Here is a 24,233-nt window from a genome sequence, read left to right as displayed (position 1 = left end):
CTCGAAATGTGTCCGGTGATGAGACCCCCAAGAGTCCCCCTCACACCTTAGATTGTTGGTGTGCACTTGTTCATCTTATTGTCAAATATTTTTACCTTTTTGTCAATAAAGGAATTAGTTTTATATATACCTGGATTGAAAGCGGGATAATTCCTTTTTTCTCCTGCATATACTGGGCGCTGAGCAGTGGCGTTGGTCGTGGGCTTCCGTGCTGATTGGTCTTCGAAAGGGTGAGCTGGTCCTTTTTCCTTCTGCAGAAATTCAGTACCCGGCTGCGGCCACTATACGGTTGATTGAGCTGTGCTGTGCCGTTCTGGTAGATGACGGCACCAGGAGCAACTGATCGACGGAGGTGCCGGGCGTCGCACCCCCACCGATCAGACATCAATGATTTATCCTAAGGTTGAACCATCAATGTTAAAGTCCTGGACAACCCCTTTGAATATCGTTGGTTATTTTTTTAGATGATATATATTGTAAGGCGGCGGTGTTCATACCGTGCAGTAACTGAGGCAGTGACCCAAGCAAGTCCAACATAAGCAGCTTTTATTCAGCAACTCACGGGTAAACAGAAAGTCCTCCGGTTTACAGCCGGGTTAACATAAGTCCATAAACAACGGCTGCCGTGGGCAGTGGCCACGCCGGGCCGCTCAGAGCCTGACGGGTGCAGAGCCTTTCCCAGGCGTGGGTTCAGCTACTCACAGGCCCGCCGAGCTTTCCTGCTATCCTCCTAGCAGGTCCCAACACTGAACAACACTAATCCTTAATGCAGGGTTTTTAAAGGACCTGTGGCAAGAGCCACTGGAAAACCCGGGTTGGAGGGAGGAGGCCGCCCCACTGCCTCCTGTGACCTCCTGCAAGAAATGAAGGCGCTGCCGGGTTTTACTTAATCTGCCTTAGCCAGATAGCCTGACCAGGTCATTGCTCACCTTCATTCCTGCATTGCAGCCGCAGAAGTGTCTGTGACTGCCATGCACTCCAATGGGTTTAATAGGTCTCTGTACACATTCTGGGGGAGATATAACATCCCTCGTATACGATCCCAGTCACTGCCTCACAATATCCACAAATAAAGTTGATATTTTTTATTGATTTTTGGGGGGTGGTATAGTGTTTGTAGGAGTTAATGTTGTTCTTTCAATGGGACCTATCTATATCGGATATTATTAATATTGCCTCGTTAGTGCTCATGGAGGTGAAAAACTGGCCGATACATGTTGGGAATGGGGTGGTAGAGAAAAAAACTCTTCTGCTCTGAAAAGCAAAGTGGTCACCAAAGTGAGAAGTCCAGTTTGATTTTTTTTTTGCTATGGAGTCTTTTGTGCGCTGGCATGTACTATAGGGAGTCAATGCATTTTCAGAAAACTTTTGACATGTCATAGAGACATTATAAAAGTTTTCATTGCTGGGGGGTCTTAGAAACTGGACCCTAAAACAAGGGGCGGTATAGCTCAGTCAAGAGCGATCTCTCGTCATTACCGGACAATGGTCTTAATATTGAACTCATCTTTGGGATCCAATGAGAGCAATGTACATCCACCTCTCCATTTAAGCAATTATTGGGGTTTCATTACCTGGGGCCCCCAATGCTCCAAACTTCTGACATGATAGTCAAAAGTTTTATAAAAGTGCGGCAACTCTAGAGAATCATGTAAATCTGGACAATTACTCCTCTGGTATTAATAAGTGTCCAGCATCCATCTAATAAATCAAAATTTCCCACAAAAGGCAAAACTAAATATTATAACAAGAAGATAAAGTTGTTTTTTTTTGAGGGGGGAGTGGGGGGGGGTCAGATAACGTCTTTGTATGTTTTGCTCCGGAAACCCCACGGCCCTCTTCGTATGACCCTATGGAACGTATGTCTCATAAACTGTAAATGGCAGCATTGCATTTTCTACAGGTCTAACATTTAAAGATAACCATCGTGATACAGCTACACGGAAACATAAGGTGAGTCCTGACATTTATAAGAAAAGAGTCTCCCTTTCCCCAAATGTATCAAGAGGATCACAATACAGAAACACCGGCCGGGCTTTGTACGCGATCGCCGTCATGGGGTGCGAATGTCAGCGAAATAAAATGACCTTTAGATAACAGTGGAGCGGAGTGACTTTTACTGCAACATTTGGCCTCGGTGACAGGAGAAGTGCGAAAATAGTAAATTGGCAAAAGTACCTGTGTTTAGGATTGTATACACCGGAGACGACTGTCACGGAAGAAAATTATCGAAATACAAATTCACCGGGCAAAACTAGAAATCTACCTGCAATATTTTGATGGTTGAAATATCTAGTTTATATTAAACTCTCACTTTCTTCACAATTCGAGGACTTGCCCAGGAATGGAAAAAAGTAGCTGCTTTAGTGTCAAAATAGCGCCACACCTGACTACAGGTTGTATGTGGTATTGCGGCTAAGCTCAGTAGCAAACGTATACAGAGTCAAAAAGTCACCAAAAATTCATTGTGGCTAGATACATTGGATATATTGTAGCCACTTTTTTATCCAGTAGTTTTGATCAGTGGTAGGTAACCAGGTACTAAGTCACCTCCACAGATCTCTCAAAGGAAAGAGTAACCACCGTTTTAAATTTTATTTAATTAAATCAATAGGTGCACATGAAAATAAAAAACTTTGTAATATATCTTATCAGAGAATTATTAGGTTCCTACTAGCGCCTGCCTAAGTCATTGGGTGCCTTCTATGTACATACCTACCAACAATTTTTAGGTGACAGTCCAGCAAATCCAAAAAGGGTGTGGATTTATGATTTTTTTTTTTATAAAAATTATGAAAAAAGGAAAAAAAAAAGCAACATTGATCCTAGCAATTTTGTGAGCTGAGGACTAGAGTTAATATTTGAGATTACAGATTTGATAAGTGCAGTATCGAAAAATAGAAGGAGTATCCAGGGCGCCACGATAGTCCGTAATTCTACAGAGCTTGGATCGACACCGCTGCTCAGGTGGGAAGACAAGTAAATGAAGTAGAGATGGATCCAGCTACACGGTGTGAGAATGTTACTGGTACAGTACTGGAGGGGAGTTTTGTGTCACTGTGGATGTTAGCTTCAGTGATATGAACCTAGAAAAATGCTCCAGCACACTATGTACTGAGAGGGGTTAATCGACCATGTTAACGAGGTTGTCCACTACAATAAATAATGCCCCCCATCAATTTAAACAGTGGAAAGAAGTCTTTTTGTAAATACCTTCCACTGTCATTCTTGCCTGTGAGCAGCGCTATCGCTGACCGCTCACAGGGCATCACGTGGCCACGGCTGCAGCCTCCTCTGACATCCGCTGATGTCACATCAAATTCCAGGAACACTGAGGCATGACCCAGTGACATGCACCCCCCTGACTGACTGGGCTGTGGGCGTCTGTGACATGAGGGCATAATTTATTGTAGTGGACAACCTCTTTAAAGGCTGGGTTTTTGTGAACAGCTAAAGAGTGGGTGGGAGGCTGTTCACCATATCTCCACCCCGGGAAACTGAACCTTGTTTTGTTCCTCTGATCAGGCGGATCCCCGCAGCCACACAGACTGTAATGTATGCTATTTTGTTTTACCGTTATGACAGAAGGGCTGTGCTTGTTTATCTAACTCTGGACTGGTTTATGGAGCACGTTTAATTAAACCAGGTGAAAACTTAAAAAGTGTTCCTGTGTCTACCTCTTCAAAAGCTGTGTGAGTTGATCTACCACAACGGATAAAAATTCCCGAAATTTTTTTTTTTATTTTAAAATTCCACAAAACATCCATAACCATCCAAAATCAAATTACCACTGACGCGTTTCTTGTGCAAGTAGCACCCCTAGTTCTATGACTAACACATGCACTAAAAACGCGTCCGTGGTGTTTTGCTTTTGGACTGTTATGGATGTTTTGTGGAATTTTATAATCAATGAATAAAACTTTAGGAATTTTTATCCGTGTTGCTGGATCCATCTCTACAGCATGAATGCATGGAATACAAGTTTCAAGTCAACTCCTTTTTTTCGGGATGTAATTGAATGGTCAAAACCAATATGGCTGCATTTCCAGTTTTCATTTTTGCAAAAAAGGTCACTTTGACCTTGCAGAAATAATTTGTAAAATTTTTTTTTTATGTTGTAGGTGGAAATTCCCCATTTGCAACAACATAAAATGCAATGTAAAGCAAAACAAGGAGAATAATGTAACAAAGCAAGTTGGTGTAATATGGGAAGTGTCATTACCATCTAGTAATAATGCACCGGTGGTTACCCGAAGGGTCCAGGGGCGCAGTGGCATGGAGAGGAGAAGTGCGGGGCGTGAAGCGTCGACAGCTCTGCTCTCCTGTTAGAAGGAAGGAAAATCGTGCACTAAAGCTACAGCAATTTGTTTTTTAAGCGCAGGTTTCGGAGTGGAAGGATGGGGAACTGGTTATGGTCAATCTTATTTCAGTTATTTTCTATCCCTCGGTGGTAGTATAAAAAATTTGTGTTCGCTAATATAATGCCACAGTTTGATTATATTACAGACTTCGGAGCTGCTTTGGGGGGAACAGGAGCTCCTGGCGCATTCCCTTACTTACACTTTGCTGCGGAAAGTCGCTAACGATATAAAACAGAAATGTTTTATTTATACAGTAATAATATTACAAAGCATGCCGTGCGTCTTTCAGGTAGATTCTTATTTAAATGGGCCGCTGTGGTTCTTCCGATTTAACTACCGGTGCTCCGGTGCAGATGGAAAGACACTCGGCAGCAGCCACTGCGGAAAATGCAAAATCAGAATCTATATGTATATTCTGCAATGTCTGAGCCCCCATTCAACCCTTTTACCTGGGCTGCCCATCAAGCAAGACCACATGATTATATGGCAATGTGTAGGATCCATATAGGATAAAGGATGGAGAGAATTCATTTGTGCAATCAAGTTGCCATATAGATTATGCTCCATTGTCCTTTGTGCTGTCTTCATATATTGCTGCTGTCCTTTTGGGTAGCACCAAAACCTAAAGCACCCCTATGGAATAGGAGCTGTATCTACCATGGCTAATACAATGTTTTTGGAGCCTTAAGCTATGTTAAAGGGAACCACCTGCCAGCATTTTAATCCATATGGAAATGGTGGGTATAGGCGCTTGTCCCTTTCCCCCCCAAAAATGACACCCTTTGTGGTTGAGATCCGATGTCCAGGTCATGAGAAATCTAATGTAAAAGGAATTAGGCAAATCATACTGGAAGTGCACTGGGGGGGGGGGGGGTGTCAATGCACTTGGAAGACACGCACCCCCATGCACTACCAGCCTGATTTGCATAATGGCTTTTACATAAAAAAGGTATATTTTTTAATGTTGTTAGCCTTCACAGCCATACTGCTATTAGCACGTTTTTACATACGGAGTACGTTCCCTTCAGAGGAGTTTCCCACTCTTTTTTTAAAGTAAACAGAGGGAAACCATCCTTATAAAACATTTAGTGTGAGACATATAATGACTGACAGTCTGCTCTCCTGATCTACATGTCTCACTCATAACGCCCTTTTTTATTTAAAGATATCAAGGTATAATTATATTCCGCTGCCTATGACCTACATGCCCATATAGACGGCTTAGGAGGGTTGATCCAACTGACAGACTAAAATTTAGTATGTTGTCATCAGCGATAGTTCAGCTGTCTTGAATGTTTTTGTCAGCCTCTACGTCCTGCAGATCCAAGTTTGCAACGATCAGGTGGCCATATATCCAAGCTTAGCCTCTATTATTATCATTCAGAGATACAGGGTCAGTGAGAGCATTCAGTTGTTTCCTGCACTATTCGGCTGCATTTCCACATCTTGGTTTCACGGTCCGTGATGCATGTACCGGCCATGGGTCTCCCGACCCAACTTCTACAGACTCACACACATATATGAGGCTGTCGAGTACGGGTCTGGAGACCCACATCCAGTCTTTGTATTACAATCCATATTCGGACTACAACTCACAGGTGTATGAATCTAACCAGTGATGGGTCTTTCTCTCTTTATTGGAAGCAGGAGTGGGTCTTTTTCTCTCTACTGGAAGCAGGGGTGGGTCTTTCTCTCTTTATTGGAAGCAGGAGTGGGTCTTTGTCTCTCTACTGGAAGCAGGGGTGGGTCTTTGTCTCTCTACTAGAAGCAGGGGTGGGTCTTTGTCTCTCTACTAGAAGCAGGAGTGGGTCTTTGTCTCTCTACTGGAAGCAGGGGTGGGTCTTTATATCTTTACTGGAAGCATAGGTGGGTCTTTGTATCTCTACTAGAAGCAGGGGTGGGTCTTTGTCTCTCTACTGGAAGGAGGGGTGTGTCCTTGTCTCTCTACTTGAAGCAGGGGTGGGTCTTTGTCTCTCTACTGGAAGCAGGGGTGGGTCTTTATATCTTTACTGGAGGCAGGGGTTGGTCTTTATCTCTCTACTGGAAGCAGGGGTGGGTCTTTATATCTTTACTGGAAGCAGGGGTGGGTCTTTATATCTTTACTGGAAGCTGGGGTGGGTCCTTGTCTCTCTACTGGAAGCAGGGGTGGGTCTTTGTCTCTCTACTGGAAGCAGGGGTGGGTCTTTGTCTCTCTACTAGAAGCAGGGGTGGGTCTTTGTCTCTCTACTAGAAGCAGGGGTGGGTCTTTGTCTCTCTACTGGAAGCAGGGATGGGTCTTTATCTCTTTACTGGAAGCAGGGGTGGGTCTTTATCTCTACTGGAAGCAGGGGTGGCCTTTATCTCTCTACTGGAAGCAGGGGTGGGTCTTTATCTCTTTACTGGAAGCAGGGGTGGGTCTTTATATCTTTACTGGAAGCAGTGATGGGTCTTTATCTCTTTACTGGAAGCAGGAGTGGCCTTTATCTCTCTACTGGAAGCAGGGGTCGTCTTTATATCTTTACTGGAAGTGGGGATGGGTCTTTATCTCTCTACTGGAAGCAGGGGTGGGTCTTCATATCTTTACTGGAAGCAGTGATGGGTCTTTCTCTCTTTACTGGAAGCAGGAGTGGGTCTTTGTGTCTACTGGAAGCAGGGGTGGGTCTTTATATCTTTACTGGAAGCATAGGTGGGTCTTTGTATCTCTACTGGAAGCAGGGGTGGGTCTTTGTCTCTCTACTGGAAGGAGGGGTGTGTCCTTGTCTCTCTACTTGAAGCAGCGGTGGGTCTTTGTCTCTCTACTGGAAGCAGGGGTGGGTCTTTATATCTTTACTGGAAGCAGGGGTGGGTCTTTATCTCTTTACTGGAAGCAGGGGTGGGTCCTTGTCTCTCTACTGGAAGCAGGGGTGGGTCTTTGTCTCTTTACTGGAAGCAGGGGTGGGTCTTTGTCTCTCTACTGGAAGCAGGGGTGGGTCTTTGTCTCTTTACTGGAAGCAGTGATGGGTCTTTATCTCTTTACTGGAAGCAGGGGTGGGTCTTTGTCTCTCTACTGGAAGCAGGGGTGGGTCTTTGTCTCTTTACTGGAAGCAGTGATGGGTCTTTATCTCTTTACTGGAAGCAGGGGTGGTCTTTATATCTTTACTGGAAGCAGGGGTGGGTCTTTATCTCTCTACTGGAAGCAGGGGTTGGTCTTTATCTCTCTACTGGAAGCAGGGGTGGTCTTTATATCTTTACTGGAAGCAGGGGTGGGTCTATCTACTGGAAGCAGGGGTGGTCTTTATATCTTTACTGGAAGCAGGGGCTGTCTTTATATCTTTACTGGAAGCATGGGTGGGTCTTTATCTCTCTACTGGAAGCAGGGGTGGTCTTTATCTCTCTACTGGAAGCAGGGGTGGTCTTTATCTCTTTACTGGAAGCAGGGGTGGTCATTAGAGGTTTTCTGGAAGTAGGGGTGGGTCTTTATCTCTTTACTGGAAGCAGGAGCAGGTCTTTATCTCTTCACTGGAAGCAGAGGCAGGTCTTTATCTTTCTACTGGAAGCAGGGGCGGGTCTTTATCAGTCTATAGGAAGTAGGGTTGGGTCTTTATCTCTATATGTAGTGGGAGTGAATCTTTATCACTCTACAGAAAGTGAACAATAAAGTCTTTCTACAGTAAGTCAGGGCGGGTCTTTATCTTTTTACAGGAAGTGGGGGCAGGTTTTTGTCTCTCTAAAGGAAATGGGAGTGGGTCTTTGTTTTTCTGCCCCTGCTCTCCTGTCTGTTAAACTGCATGCAGGCATAAAAGAGGCAGGCTTTCAGTTTAGGGCAAGTTCCTGCACATATAATGCTGGCAGAATTTTGATAAATAGGAACCATTCACTCAAAAAGAATGTGCATTTTTTGAGTACGCCGGTATTTTTGCACATTTTTTGCATCATTTTATGCAACAGGCTACTTTTAAGTCACAAAGAGAGTTCAAGACAGAAAAATAAAACATTTTTTTTCTTACTTTAAACCAAATTCATGAACCGCATGCACCATATTGAGATATTTGGTGCCAAAAACAGCAACAAATACCACAAGACAAAAAAGAAAATGACTAAAAAAAAACAAAACAAAAAGATGAATCTGGGCCATAGGGTTCAGATGCTAAAATTTGGACAAATGGACATCCTAGAGCAGATCCCATTGCCCATTTCCCCATCTACTAGCCAGTAAAATAGAGCTGGCCCTTCAATACCCTATGGTCACTCATTCACTCATGGTTGGGCACCGTGTAATAATAAACGATCGGCTCATTTGATATTAGAAGCCGGATGAGAGTGATTGACGGCTCGCTAGATCTGCATCAATTAATAAAAGTGATATTGATGAGACAATTCTTGTAAGAAATTGTCAAGAAGAATATGTAGAAATAGGAAAAATTCAATGATTTTGTTTACTGATGACTTTTTTTTCTCGGTTAGATGCAAAAACAGTTTTGCTTTTAACTGAGCCTTTCTCGATGCAATGAAAAAATACCTTGTATGGCCGCTAAAAACAAAGGATCAAAAATGGAAAATCACTGTAATTTACAAGGAAATTAACATTTTCTAAAAACAAAACTGTATTAAGACATCAGGATATTGGGTAAACATTATTTTGTAATAATTTTTTAATTAAAAAAAAAAGAAACGTTCTAATATTCATAGATTTGGTCTGACTTTCTGCCAGCGGTGTTGGGTTTCGCCTGCTGTCAGTTCTCGCTCTCACTGGCACTGACACTTTTATTTTAATCCTTTGTTAAATCCCGTGCACTTTTCTTGTAGGAACATATGCATGGCTTCTTTGTGCAACAAGTGTGGCAATTCTCCAACGTCTATATCCCTCTCCCCTGGAAGCTGCCCACTGGACTTAGTTTTTCCCACTCTGGATATGTTGGGTCAGCCGAGTGCCAACATTCCTCGCTGAGTCACAAACGTAAAATGGACATTGTATCCATAAAATAGCCTCATGTTGCCACCCGGGTGTAGCCAAGTTTGCTTTTGTTTGAGAAATCAGACGAGGCGGCTGAAAAGGTTTGTGAAATGTGTGAGTGAAATCTGTCAACAATTAAAAATAATTGAGCAGGAACGAGAGCTTGACTTGGTGGGGTGGCAAGAGAAGGTGGCAATAAAGAGGCAAGGCAGACTCAGAAATAAAAACAAATAATTGTAATAACTCTGCTGGGGAGGCTAGAAAAGGGTTAAAACAACTTTTTAACAATCCAAAAATTTATTTTTAGGTAATTTTTTTTCCTTTTTCAAAATATATTTTACAACAATTTTACATCAACTACTATTAAGCCAAGTACACACAAGCGGATAAAAAAAAAAATCGTCCGATTTTATCCATTTTTTTCTCATTTGTCATCCGTGTGCCATGCATTTTCATACATCTGCAGTTATTAAAAAATTTACAGTTGTGAAAAAAACTACAATTTATTAGTAAAAGTCAGATGCTATATAGAGGCTCTGTGTAAAATCCGATTTTTTTGGGTTCGCAATCATAGACTAGAAAGGACAAAGCTCATCCAGCGAATGGAAAAAAAACAGTGCATGCTAAAAAAAAAGGTTTCAGCACAGATTTGATCCGTTCATCTGCACTGACCCATTGGATAACATTGGTCTGAGTGTTGTCCGTCTTTTTCTTTTCCGAAAATACGGTAGCGTGAACTTGGCCTTAGGGTTCGTGCACATAACCGTATTTTTGGTCCGAGTGCAATTGGGCAAAACATCGGATCGCGCTCAAACTAATGTTAGTCTGTGGGGAGCAGTGCAGATGACCGATTATTTCCTTGGATCAAGCTGGTCCGAGCAATAAAATCACTGTTTGCCAGAGTTTGATCCGATATTCGGTTCGCAGTCGGCCATACAACTCAATGAGTCTATGGAAAACATCTGACTGCACTCGGATGACATCTGAGTGCAGTCCAATTTCAACACTGACTGACACAATGGAGAAGATGAAAAAAACACTTCAGGAAACGCACCATTTTTGGATAAGTCTTTAGTTTTCTAAGTGTATGTTGTGGCTAAAAACATCTGTTTTTCAAATGGAGGATGCTTCACAAATCGTTCCCTCCTTTCTGCCGTTTTCACAGTGTTTTGTAATCCTGTGTGGGTTTTATCTGCGCTTATTGGTTGTTTCCTGAAACACTTTGTCGATTTATTTTTCCCGCGGCGTTTTTTGTTATTGTTTTATCAGGGTTCGCCTCTTTATGGCCAATTTTTTAAAATCCATTAAGCAAAGAATAAAATGCTCGTTTTTTTAAGCAAAAACCTTTACAAAATCAATCTTTTTAGCCGTCCTGCTGACTTCTATTATACAGTATGGAGCGTCTTCCTAGCAGAAAACGCCCGGAGAATGAACAGGTCACTTCTTTTAAATATTTGGCGTTAAAAAACGTTCAAAAGCCTGAACATATGAACAGCGAGTCGCTTATTACATAGAAATGAATAGGAAGATTCTTTTGGGTGTTTTCTGAGCGATTTTTCCAGCATTTGTACGAGTGCTGACACTCAAAAAAAAACGTCAGAAAAAAGACAGTGTGAACATACCCTAAGACTATGTTCAGACACATGTTTTTTTTTTCTGCAGCTAAATCTGCTGTAAAGCTGCTGACAACTTTTCTCTGGCAGGAAAACAGCTGTGTCAAAAATGCAGGTTTTCCTGCGTTTTTTGATGCGTTTTTTTTCGCTGTCCTTGTCTCTATTTAGGCATGTACATAAAGTTCTGTGAAAAAAGAAATCCCATTCTATTTTGCGTTCAAAAACGCAGCAAAATGCAGCAAAACACAGGTGCATTTTTTGCAGTGTTTCTTTCACCACCCGTTACTTCCCATGGGGGCAAAAAAGCTGCAAAAATGCTGAAAGAAGCGACATGCTCTATTTTCCAAAAACGCAAGCAAGGCAGAAAATACGCAGCATAAAAAAAGCAACATGTGTGAACAGAGAATTCTAGTTTCTCATACACTTTGCTGGTACTGCAAAACACAGCTGAAAATCTGCATAAAAATCTGCTGCAAAATATGCAGCAAAACACAACGTGTGTGAACATAGCCTAAGAGGAACATTCCCTAAAACTGTGGTGACTGCATGTAACCTGTCAGTGGTCTGTTTTTTTGCATGCTTCTTTTTAGTTTTACTTTTTTTTAAAATTTGTTAACAACCAAATCATAGCTTTAACATTGTCTCGCAACAGCAAGGCATGGACACGTTGCAGAAATGTTTCTGGAAGTGCCACGTGCTGTAGTTTGTAGCCCCTAGCCTTAAAACTAGGAGTCTGGAATACAGCTTGCTTTAGGAATCTAACTTTTTGGGTTGTGTTAAAGGAGAACTTCTTAAGCAATAACTTGTACCCTAAGTCTGAATTATTGTGTCCACAGCTATATAATGCAGTAACGCTCTAGAAAATCTACCATAGATTAAGTAGAGATGTGCATGATTTCAGGAGCACTATATATTGCACTGCAGGTAGACCAAGACTCATCACAAACCTCTCCTGCCATTTCTAATTATCATCACCGACCTTAATCTCCTACCTGAAAATATGAGAATAGATCCCATGACTCGCCAAGAGGAAGAACAGAAGTGACAACTTCTCCGAGCACATTTCTTTATCAGTGGTTGTTGTATTTTGGCCATTTTTGGCCAGACATACTAAGCTTAAAGTGGTTGTCCAGTGAAAACAATTTAGGATAGGTGATAATTTATTGATTGGTGGTGGACTGACCGCTGGGACCTGCACTGATCAGCAGAATGGGGAACTTTCTGCATGAGCAGTGCTCATGCTCAACCACCACTCCATTCATTCCCTGATGACCTACCGAGTGCTGTACTTGGCTTTTTCTGGCAGTCTCGTAGAGAATGAATGGAGTGGTGGTTAGGCAACCAACCTGCCGCTTCATTTTGTAACTGGGATAAAAGTGTCTCGTCAAGAATAAACATTTACTGTTCTGAAGATTGGGGCAGGTTTCAGTGGTCAGACCCCAATCAATCAGTAAGTCAAAGGAGTTGTCCACTACTTGGATAACCCCTGCTGAATCCTCATATTTCCCCTTTGCAAAATAATAACACATACTCACCTCCGACGCCAGTGTTCGGCACTGGATCTCCTGGGGCTCACGTGACATTATGTCAAGAAAACCCTGTGGCTTCACTCTCTTCTCCTTCAGACAAATGAAGACATCCGGAAGAAGTAAAAGCAGCCATAGCTCTCACTCCCTCTGGATGACATTTATGTCCATAGGAGAGGAGAGTGAAGCCAGCACTGATTAGCCGCAGGGATTGCGTGACATAATGTCATGCGAGTCCCGGGGGATCCAGTGCCGATACCATTGGAACGAGGCCGACAATGGAGGTGAGTATAAGTGTTATTATTTTAAAACGGGCAAACGACGATTGAGAAGGGGTTGTCCGTGTAGTGGACAATAGCTTTAACCAGACCACCTGTTAATAAACTCTTTACTATATCAATATGAAATGATCTAACACAGAATTAAAGGGATATAAGATTAGGATGATTTTTCCTTAAACAGCGCCCCTCTAGACAATAGTCCGCTTCTGGTATTGCAGAATTCATTTGAATGGGACTGAACTGCAAGACCAGACACAACCTAAGGACAACCTTTTTTTTTTTCTAATCTCATACAACCTCTTTAATGAAATTACTTTTGCATAAGATAACGTCACCAAGACATTAGCCATGACTTACGCCGGCCATTAATGGACTAGTATATTATTCTGTTTATATAAGTACACAAACTAGTGCCGGCTGCATGTTGATTCCACAGAGAAATGAGTTCCAAGCTATAATAAAAGTGATGATGTTAAGTGGTTTAAATTTAACAGATGGCGTACTCTCTAATTGCAAAGTAATTTACAAGATGCTATAGAAGTTAATTACAATACATATGTGTGTGTCATAAAATTTTAGAAATTATAAATCCAAATGAGAGTTATGAACATTTCCGATAGGTGTTTTTTTTTTCCTTTCTTACCGGATTGTTCCTCATGGCTCCACCTACGGCTCTGGCAGCCTTCGAATTGCCGCTTAGCTCAGCAAGTTCCTTGTAGGTGATCGTCTTCCCCATTGTCACATTCTTCAGCAGAGACAACAGCACCGTTTTCTGGAATGAATCTAAAGGAAGGGAAAGCCTTCTGTAAGTAACATCTGGGAATATAGAGAATATTTCTACATTTGTTATTACCTTAAATGTTCATCATTCATGAGAATTGTCCTCTACTTTATACAGGTGTTTAACAAGTGTATTTTTGGTAAAGTCTACATTTTTGAGAATTTACACCAATTACCTTTAGTAATTTTCAATCCCGTGAATATGAATTAATAGCCCATAATGAAAAACTATAAAAAACAAGGTGTAACCCTAAAACGGACCTTTATTACCTATCCACAGGAGTGACTAACAATGTCTGACTGCTGGGGATCTCACTTGTGTGACCCCTGCCGATCCCCAGGATGGGCAGTCACAAGTCTAATGCACAGGGAGAAAGGCCCTCAATAAAACTATGAACAATGCGCACTGGTGGTCTATTGAAACGAACCTGTCGTAAAAAAAAAATCCTGAGTCCATAGTAGTAATCTTCAGGTAGGTACCATAAAACATGTGCGGCAGCCCTTACAATTCCCCAGCCCTACAAGTCTGAAGGCCCAGTTTGGGGCCATGGACACATGGCCTTCCTTCACTAAAGCTTAGGAAGAACCCTTTAATACTCAGGTTTCTGAATAGGTTCCCACCCAAGAATCTATTGGAGATCAAAGTCTTGGCCAAGGTTTCATTCTAGTGTTATGGCTGCAAAGACTAAAAAGTCCCTGTATTTAGACAGAACATTGGGATGGCCAACAGGTCACCACTTCATATCTTGGACGTCCACACTACCTGACCTAATGGCATCTATAAGGAGGCCCTGTGTTGTCTGCAGTAGCCTTTAGACCATTCTGATCACGTAGGAGCTTGAAAAAAGTGGTGATCACACATACCCCCATTCAATGTCTGCAGGGTGGAACCAAAACAGATGAGTGCAACACTCAGCAGCTTTGTCATCCACATAGAAATGCCTCCATAGTGATAATCTGCAAATAAATACCATTTTAAACATGTGTCACTGTCTAAAAGCTTCAGTACACATTAGACTAATGATAGTCTAATGTGTATGAGTGCGCCGGCTAACTGATGGTTGAGAGAGATGGCGATCGAACATATCCGATTTCGGACTGTCAATTGTATTGTTTCCCCTGAGATAAGTCGCCAGTCAACGTGTCATTTGGCGGATTTCTCATACAAAACACAAGAGTGCTTGACGAAACAAGAGCTCTTATGTATGGGACAGACGGCTGAGATGGTTGTCGGTCAAATGATCGGCCAAAGCATTGTTCAGCCAACAGTTCAGTCATCTAATGTGTATAGCCAGCTATTACTGGAAGTTTAGTTGCAGGGAGAAAATGAAGTTATATTCTCCCTGCAGCTGCTCGCTTCCAATCACTGGGCGGTGTCAGGCTGTGAACGGTCCGTGCTCAGTACACAGTGAGTGCACTGTAATCACGCACACCGATCCTTGACTGACATCTTGCTCAGCACACAAGTTGCTGAGTAGGCAGTCATCAATAAGCAGCAGGGGTAATAAAAGCATATCATCAATGCTGCCCCGATGATTGGAAATGAGCAGCTGCAGGGAGAATATAACTTCATTTATTCCCTATGGTTAAGTGTCCTGTTAAACACCCACATTTTTAAAGAGGTATTTACTTGCAGATTTTCACTATGGATGCAAGCAAATACCGTTTTTTATGCCAGGTTCCCTGCCCTAATTTCTATGTGGATGACAAAAAGTGGTGAACTCATTCGTGCAATCTTGTGGACATTGAACGGGGGCATGCGTGATCAACAATCTTTTCAAGTTCTTTCTCATTTCATGACTTGAGTGTTATATGCAGGTTGGTCTAGACAGGGCCTTTAGACAGATGTCATTAGGTCAGGTAGCATCAAAGTCCGGAATGTGAAGTGATATGGAATGGTGTCCCATTGGCCACCAAGCCTTCTAAAAACAAGGAATTTTTATTCTTTTCAGCCACGAGACTAAGCTCCCTGAGCATCACAATCCAGATCACCCTCAAGAACCAAACCTTGGCCAAGACTTTGACCTCCAAAGAAGCTTGGATGGGAACTCAATCAGATACCTGAATATTAATGGGTTGATGAATGAAGGTTACGGGTCCATGACCCAAGCAATGCCTTCTGGCTTGGAGCATTGGGGAATAGGTTGAGGTCCTTCTCCTTCTGGAGTGAGTTTATACTTATCTTGACTTTGAAAAAAAATTCTCTTATGCATTAAGTCTTATACTTTAATCGGTTTATTTTCATGGCTTAGTTTACTAATGAGAAATTTGGCCCAGTGAACTCCATATTAACGTAGATCCTCCGACCCCAGCCCAGTAAGAATCAAACAATACAGAAGCCCAAAGTTCAGGGCACATCCACACCATCGATAGGTTGTTGAAGTAGGGTCTGAACAATCCCTTACATTGCAAGGACAATTATTCTAGGACGTTGATTTTTCTCTTTTTTGTCAGTAATTACATCGATTAACATTTTTCTATATGGAAGTAAAAATGTCATTGAACTCTTGAGCTTCCACCAAAGTTACTTAAGTTTGCCTGGAAGGCTCGCGAGCACTTTTTCACACTGGTTAAATGAATAGAAATAAAAAATGATTTTAGACAGAATGGAATGATAATCACTTTGTTAAGGGGGCAAAAAAAAAAAAAGAGTATGTTTAGTCTTTAATATTATAACATTAAGCAAATTAAACATAAGCATAATCCAGGTGATACCAAAAGAAGGTCACCGAAGAAATTAACTTTTTTGTTCATTAATTTACATGGATTAACAGGGGGCAGAAAGATAGCAAATCTGCTCCAGTTTTTTCCTATGATATAATTTCAAACCGTACACCGAGTGTGGCAGTAGGTTGACTGTGGGGTTAATCAGACTGATTTGTCCTTTTAATTGCTTTCTATTCAAAGAAAATTCATTAGATAATGTTCTCTTCAAAATTCATGAATCAATTTAACTGGAGAAACCACATTAACGGCTTTGGGATCATTAGCAGAAGCATCCGTGTTACTCGTTGATTGCTGGGAGAGTTTCCTTAGGCAAACATGGGTTTGTTTACTGTGATATCTTCTCGAAAAGATTGCCTTTTATTTTGGGTGGCATAAGAACTTGCCGCTCTTTAGTAAATATTCATAGAGTGGAATATTAAGACGCGGACGATCTCTCTGCCGGGGTGCACTCTCGTAGTAGTGTATGGAGGGAATTGAACACGGGAAGAAATTGGCTAGTAAGTTTGTATCGTTCTTGTTTTTTTTTTTTTTTTTTGCAGGGGGACTGAAAAGGGACGTTGGACTCAGCAGGGTGGCTGGAATTAGGCTTTGGGAAATCTGTAAGAATAAAATGAGAAGTCTATGCAAACTTAACTGGAGCATGTAACAGTTACAAGAAACAGGGGAATGGTTCCAAAAACATCATTTAGGAGTAGAAGAGTTAGACGGAAAGAGAACAGAAAAGTAATGTCCATGTCACTGAATCTCATTTACATAGCAATAGGATAGATTTAAAAACTATATAGCTCGGGGTGAAAACATTATTGAAAGTGGACAGAGTTGATACAAATGTGTCTTCTGCATAATGTCCTTCTTGTATGTAGAAGAAAAAGAGCAAATACATGTCTCGAGTGTATTGTGAAGCATGTGGTTTCATCAACCGACTTAAAGGGAATCTGGCAGCAGGTTTTTGCCATGTAATCTGACAGCAGTATGATGTTGGGACCCTGATTCCAACGATGTGTAACTTGCTGGGCTGCTTGTTGTCATTTTGATACAATCCCTATTTTACCTGCTGCAGATCTAGCAATGCATAACCCCGTCGTGTTTGCAAAAAAGGCCTAGATCTTTGCAAGTAAATTAACATAATTACCAAACATTGGCTGCGGCTCTAACTTCAGTTTTACCTCTTTCTCGAGTACGACTTTAGATCATTCTATCGAACTTCACTCTCAAGGCTGCTCTATCCCGCATTGCCTCTTTCAGTCCGCCAATGGTCACTCCTATTTTGCTCTTGAGGGTGTCAATCCAGCAGGTTCTTGGTTGTCTTCTTCTGCCTCTGACCAATCCAAGCATGACGTCTTTCTTCAACAGCTGACTACACATAATGTGGCCAAAATAAGCTAATTTTTGTTTGGTTATCTTAGCTTCCAACTACAGTTTTGGCTTGATTTGGTCCAAGGCGTCTCTGTGGGTGATCCTCACTGTCCATGGAATCCGTAGAAGTCTCCACCAGTACCAAAGTTCAAATTAATCAATTCCAGATTTACCAGTATTCGCAAGATAGATATTCTCCAACAGAAAGCAAAAACAGTCTTCCTAGTGTCCTTCCCTGATGGTCCATTTACAACCCTTTCAAGGGGTTGTCCCATCTTAAAAATTTATGGCATATCCCACATTGGGCCCCAGAAATGGAAAGTTACTAGACATGAGCATCTTTTTCCACTCATTTGAATGTGAGTGATGAAATATGCTGAACCCAAGCATGTGCAGCCACTCTCCACTAACAGCAGCGAGTGACGGAGCTTTGATCTTTAGATGGACATATAAATCAATGGGATGTATCCTGTAGATATACCATAAATGTCTCAGACGGGAATAACCCTTCAAAGAGTTTTGACTTAGGTAACTAGGGTTATCGGCCAAGCAGATACACCTATCCGAAGAAGGCACTGTTTCGGGGTTTTTGCTCCTCATCAGCACAGACAAGGGTTCTGGTTGGCTGTGCGAGATGTTTGTGTGGTAACTGTCTGAACTTATGGAGATCTAGCTGGAAGGGAGTGTTCAGGGCAATGTTCCCTAGGACAAAGTATTGCAAAGCCAGCAGCAGTTTTGCATGATTTTTTCCCAGAGAGAAGTACTGTAAAGACGTCATATGAGATATATCTCTACAAGGGGAATCAGTAATTTCTCATAATTACTAATATGTGACAAGTTTTATTTTTTGGGTGTAAATGCTCTTCTTTTTATCAATGACTGAACTTATCAAGACCAGTGTTCACTAATAAAGGGAACCTAGATATCAGTCTCGAATTGGCTTAAACACATGGTATTAAAAAAAATTGTATCTGGTAATTCAATGTCCAGTTGATAGATCTGATGTTTGCTCATAGCCAAATGTGTTTGGAAGTCTCAGGGTTCTGGGAAATGTACAGTTATGATTCGAGCCCCATGTTCCTGGAAGCTGGTTTGGCGAATGTTGCTGAATCAGTAGGAATTGACATTCAAGTCTGGAGCTTTCCTTTTGGCAGGTAGTGTAAGCAAACAGAGAAACAGAAACTGACTCGGGATCAAAAGGAAAACTATCCAGCAACCTGACTCTGGATATTCTTCAATCTTTTCTGATGTCAAAAGAATAATTTCCCAATTACTTGACCCTTTGTATAAAAAGAGAGTTTAGCCTTAAAAGTGGTAATGTTTCTTTTCACACTGACAGGTGATCTAAGAGGATAGGCAGCAGTTGTCTTAGGCGCCAATTTCTCAGTAACGAAAAGATCGAAAACAATGATGCCGAGATTCATAGGATTGTTTATTCCACGTAATATGGCCCTAAATGTTATTTTATAGTTCCTGATGGGCCCCTACTAAGGACACTAACTAAAATAGCTGAAATAACTTTTAGTCCTGAGGGTTGACCACCACTACTACAAAAATTTGTAGCTCTCCCATTTAGAGTTGTGTAAGGAAAAAGGAGTGACAACTTAATGGCAAACTCATAAAGGAGGGCGACCGTGCCCTAGACACATTTGCTGCAATGAAGCCAAAATTCTAGGGTGCTTGGGTAGTCTACGAACCCAATGTACAGGCTCGTATACTTCCTATTGAGCCAATATATCTAAGAAGCTAAGTGCTTCTGCCTGATGAGCTGCTTGTTTCAGAGTGGTTGTTTGAGCCATGTGCCAATCGGTAGGGTATGGGTGCTGAGACCTTCACTGATCTGTAGGGCATGTTAGCTACTATCTGCAATTTAGAAAGAAAAAAAATGTAATTATAGGAAAACTATTTTGATAAGTATCTACTAAATACTAATTTTTATGGAGAGGTGGTAAATGTAGGATTCCTAGAGTCTGACTGTTAGGAACACACTCAATTCCATTTTGTGAATGGACCAATAGTGCACTTGCATGATGGCACCAATGGCTCAGCTATCACTGTGAGTCCCATAAAAGTGAACAGAGTGGTAGTCACGGTGGTCATGCCTGATTCACATGCAACTATGACTAAACATGTATCATGTCTGTGATTTGGCTGTTTTAATTGAACCAAATCATAACTCTAAAATTGTTTCAAAAGTCTCACAAATGTCTGGTGGCATGATTTGACTGAGACAAGTCAAACGCACACAGGTCACATGTTAGTCGCAGTCACACCACCTACATTGAAGTCTAGGGACAACAGGGCTTGTTTTTTTTGCAAAGGGCACATTGAGCCCTTTGATGATCATTAGATGCCAGGTTGCAATGCGGCATTCCCGATAATCATTTTGCTATGAAGCACTAGCCTTTTGGACCAAAATTGGATCCTATGCCCCATGATTTAATTTGTTACGATTCCAAAAAACAAACATTCTCTAAATAAATTGGTCCACGTAGGTTACCCATACATGGTCTTTTGGCCGGCAGCTATTTTGCCCAACTCTCTCAAACATTCTCTATGAGAGAGCCGCTGCCAGACATCTCAGATGGCAGCTTATCTTTTAGAGAACAATACGAGCAGCCCAAAATTGGATATGTCGGATCCTGATGATCATTGGGGGCCCCCAAACACATTAGATTGTTGGCCGAATTTGTCAATATCAGTGGATTTGGCCAATGTTAGCTTACTGTGTATGAGGATCTTAAGAATCCAGTCTTCTCTGTTGACTTTTCTGTAGGGGTATATGGATGACAACCCCTATAGGTAGTCAAAATGGTCTACCATAGAATCCTTCAATTTCTAAGCATCGGTTCTGGGACCTGGGGTAATTTTTCTCTAGTTAGGAAAAGATAATCATATGTCACTATAACACTGACTGACCTGTTCCTATTGTGCCACTATACTCACCGTGTGTTTCGCTCTGCTCCACCCAGTACCTGACCATCGCTCTGAATTGCCTTGTGCTGGTTATGAGTCATAGGGGCGCACAGCCGAACACTGCAAGCTTGCTTAAGCATATCTCCATATTTTGTCTCCCGTTATCGACCCGGCCCGTTTACCCACTCTATTTGACTTCTCCAATGTCTGCTTCCTCTGTGGTACCAACAGCTGATGCCTAGTATGGCGACTTTCAGATCTGGCAGCAGACCCAGGCTTCACTCTTTAAGGTAGTGTCTCGGATTAAGACTCATGCGGACTCTTCCAGGAGATAAAGTCTGGCTGTCATCCCAGAATATTAGCCTGAAGGTGCCTTTGCACAAGTTTGCTCCTCGGTACCTCAGTCTGTACAAAATCTTCAGTCAACTTAATCCAGTGACCTTCCGTCTTCAACTACCTGTGAATCTACGGATCCCAAACGCCTTTCATGTCTTACTCCTGAAGCCAGTGGTTCTCGAAGCCCCATGCTAATTTTGCTACCGCTGTTCCTGAGGGTCCCTCGGACATCTTCAATGTTAAGGACATCCTAGATACTAAAAAGGTTCGGGGGAGGACCTTTTATCTGGTAGACTGGAATGGATTTGGACCTGAGGAGACATCCTGGGAACCTGCGGAGATTATCTGTGCTCCTGTCAGCTTGAAAAGATTTGTCCTTTGGTCTGGCCTAAAAAGGAGGGGGCAGAGGGGGTTACTGTTATGCCGGCAACTCGCATGCCGTCTAAGCACCACCCTACTCACAGTGTGTTTCGCTCTGCTCCACCTAGTACCGGACCATCGCTCTGAGTTGCCTTGTGCTGGTTGTGTGTCATAGGGGGGTGCAGCCAAAGAGATTTGCTTCCCCAGCATATCACCTGTTAGCAGATGATATATCAGGCGACTCCAACCTCCATTCCTCGCCAGAACGTTGGTTCCTACCCTGCCAGTACCTCATTTAAGCACATCTCCATATTTTGTCTCCTGTTATAGATCCGGCCTGTTTACTCGCTCTGTTTGACTTCTCCATCCCTGACTCCAGCTTTGTTCTGTGAACCTGTGCTACCTGCCACAACATCGTCTGACTACACTTTCGTCTCACCCTCCTGTACCTCGTACCCGTGCCTCTGACCCTCCGGTCAGCTGCTGCGTTCCCGGGGACTGCCCTGTAGTGGTACCTGGTGTCTACCGGCAGCCCAGCATATTCCTTACCAGAAGAGTCCCTAGTGAAGACCCGGTAGACACTAAGTCATGCCCCTGCAGGGTAAGCCCAGCCCGTGGATTAGTGGGTCCACATCCACCAGAGTTACACCTATCAATACTATCAGCAAAAGTTAGGAGAAATATTATTGGGACATTTTAAATTGAATACCTATTTTGCAACAAAACAAAAAGTTCCCAATGAGAAAGAAAAATATATGAGTACATACAGGATAAAGAAAAATTTCTTTAGCTCAGCAATATGGCTTTTCTACCGGCTGCTCACGAAACCTCTAGTGGTTTCCGAAACCCTTCTCTTCATGATTGAGCTGTGCAGATAAAAGCATAATCCCACTTCTGCCCATTAGGTACACCTTCTGTAACAAAGAGGTTAAAATAGCAGTTGGGTAGTGGGAATAAATGACTAAAAGGAGGAACATGCGCTTAGCAATTATGATGTACCGTTGCTTAAATGGCTTATCCACAGATTACCTGACAGAAATTTTCCACCTCTTACATGATTCCTCCCCCAACACGTTAGATGCAGCCAAATAGCTCTCTAAATCTTCTAGTTAAAATTAGTCCTGGAAAGCAGAGTGAGATATATATGCACATACTTTCCCGTGGAAATCTGTACAGCTCTTACTTTACGGGACACCTCACCTGCTATTGTCTTATTGCTAAGTATAGTCTTCTGTATGAACCATTCAGACACAAACAAAAGGATGTCTAGTACATTCCCATTATAGTCCCTGTGCAATTACCTTAATTCTCCAAAGTAATTCTCACCTCCATCTGTCTATCTCTAACATTTCTAAAGTCTAAATTGTCTTTGTCCAATCTGTAAAATGTTACATATTAAAAAAAACATGCCACATATATACTTTTTGATGGAACTTTATTAGTTTCTCTATATACTATGTGTACATAGGGAGAGACCTGTCAATCACCTGGAGCGACACGGGGAAAACCAATCTGGAGACATGTCTCATCTCTCCCTACGATCTCTGACGATACTTTTTATGAAACATTGGAGCGTTTCAAAGAAAGAGATACTTGGCTGCAATCGTGCTCTGATTCATACTGCCTGTGGTTTGGGCAGCATGAATTGAGAGACAGTTTCCCTTTAATGAGCCTGATTAAGGAAGAAGATTAGAGGATACAGTCCTGGTGTCGGAGGTGAACCAAAAGGTCCTCCTGCCCTAAATAAGGACATCAATACCATAAATGACCAGGGATTTTGTATCAGGTCCCAGGACCTTCTTTATACACCCATTGGTCTGATCTAAGGTGTACAGTATGGGCAAGGAGGCAATTTAGTTAAGGTGGATTCAGTACTTTTTCACCATGCCGTGAACCTGTGCAGGACTTCATCCAGACACTTACAGTTAGTAGTGTACGGGTAACACCAGTCGACCTAGTGTTTAAATCACGTTTTTGTGTTAAATGTTTTTTTTTCTTCCCAATTTTTTTTTTATATATATCACAATTTGTATTAAAAATAAAAATAGAAACCTTGCAGTTTTCTCATTGGCCACTGGGGCTATTTTTTTTAGAATCTAACTTCCTGTAGTTTCAGGAAACAACATATGTACATAGGCACAATGGTCAGGCCCTGATCCTATTTTTTATATTGAAGCATCTAATGAGCCTGTTGAAAGGTCAATGTGAAGGGAGTAGGGTCAGCTGTGTACACTACATGTACATAAGTCACAATAGTCTGATTACAACCTTATTTTTTATTTTGAAGTGTCTAATGAGTGTGTGCAAAAGTCATTCTGAAGGGAGGAGGAGCAGGGTCAGCTGTGACATCACCTATTGTGATTGGTGGATCCTGTGTTATCAGTCATTGTAGAGGGGGAGGAGGAGGTGAGCTATGACATCATCTATTGTGATCAGTGGATCCTGTGTTATCAGCTGTGTACAGAGGTGTTTCCTGTCATTGTAATCCCGCCTCTGCTGATAAGGAGTCTGCTGAAAACTCTCCCTAAAAGGATAGGAGGCACAATAATAAAAAGCTACAAAAAAAGCTACAAAACCTATAGAGATCATGCAGTGTGTGACATCATCATACATGGTGTTACAAGGTGATATATGATGTCACAGGCAGTGATACATGACATCACTGGAGCCAATGTTATATACTTGAGCACAATGTGAGAGTGTGAAATGTGATAACAGCAGGAGAGCACTAGGACCCTGTGACTTTTGCCTGGCTGAGCTCAGACGAGGGGCAGTGCAAGAAACTCTGTGTGTTCTAAGAGTGTCTGATGTGTGAGAGTCTAGACAGGAAGTCTGTGAGAAAGAGCTGCAACAAGAGGCTGTCTTTACACTCTTCCCTGTGGAGTTTGTTTACCTCTTTCTCTGTTTAAGAACAAGTGCTGAGCTGGGAAAGCTGTGTGGCTCTGTTGAGTTTTGTGGAAGTCCATGCTGAGTGGATTAGAGACTTTGTCCAGAAGGAGTCACGTGTTGAGTGATAAAGGGAGGGACTTAGGAATCCATTTCTGTGACGGAGCACATGGTTGGTG

At 42.0% G+C, this 24,233-nt stretch overlaps 1 protein-coding gene across 2 annotated transcripts in view; it reads right to left on the bottom strand.

The window, feature by feature from the left end:
• Positions 1-24,233, bottom strand: part of MGMT (O-6-methylguanine-DNA methyltransferase) — a 508,938-nt gene that overhangs the window by 34,764 nt on the left and 449,941 nt on the right. For both annotated transcript variants that reach the window (XM_073685066.1, XM_073685067.1), the window contains one exon: positions 13,337-13,476. In XM_073685066.1, coding sequence (XP_073541167.1) covers positions 13,337-13,476 — 140 coding nt within the window. The remainder of the gene's footprint in view (positions 1-13,336; positions 13,477-24,233) is intronic.

The sequence above is a fragment of the Phyllobates terribilis genome, unplaced genomic scaffold, assembly GCF_046119375.1.
Source record: "Phyllobates terribilis strain yellow unplaced genomic scaffold, ASM4611937v1 Scaffold_5__5_contigs__length_657084704, whole genome shotgun sequence".
Classification (NCBI taxonomy): Eukaryota; Metazoa; Chordata; class Amphibia; order Anura; family Dendrobatidae; genus Phyllobates; species Phyllobates terribilis.
The sequence above is the reverse complement of the archived record's forward strand: the minus strand, read 5'-3'. Positions and strand labels throughout refer to the sequence as shown.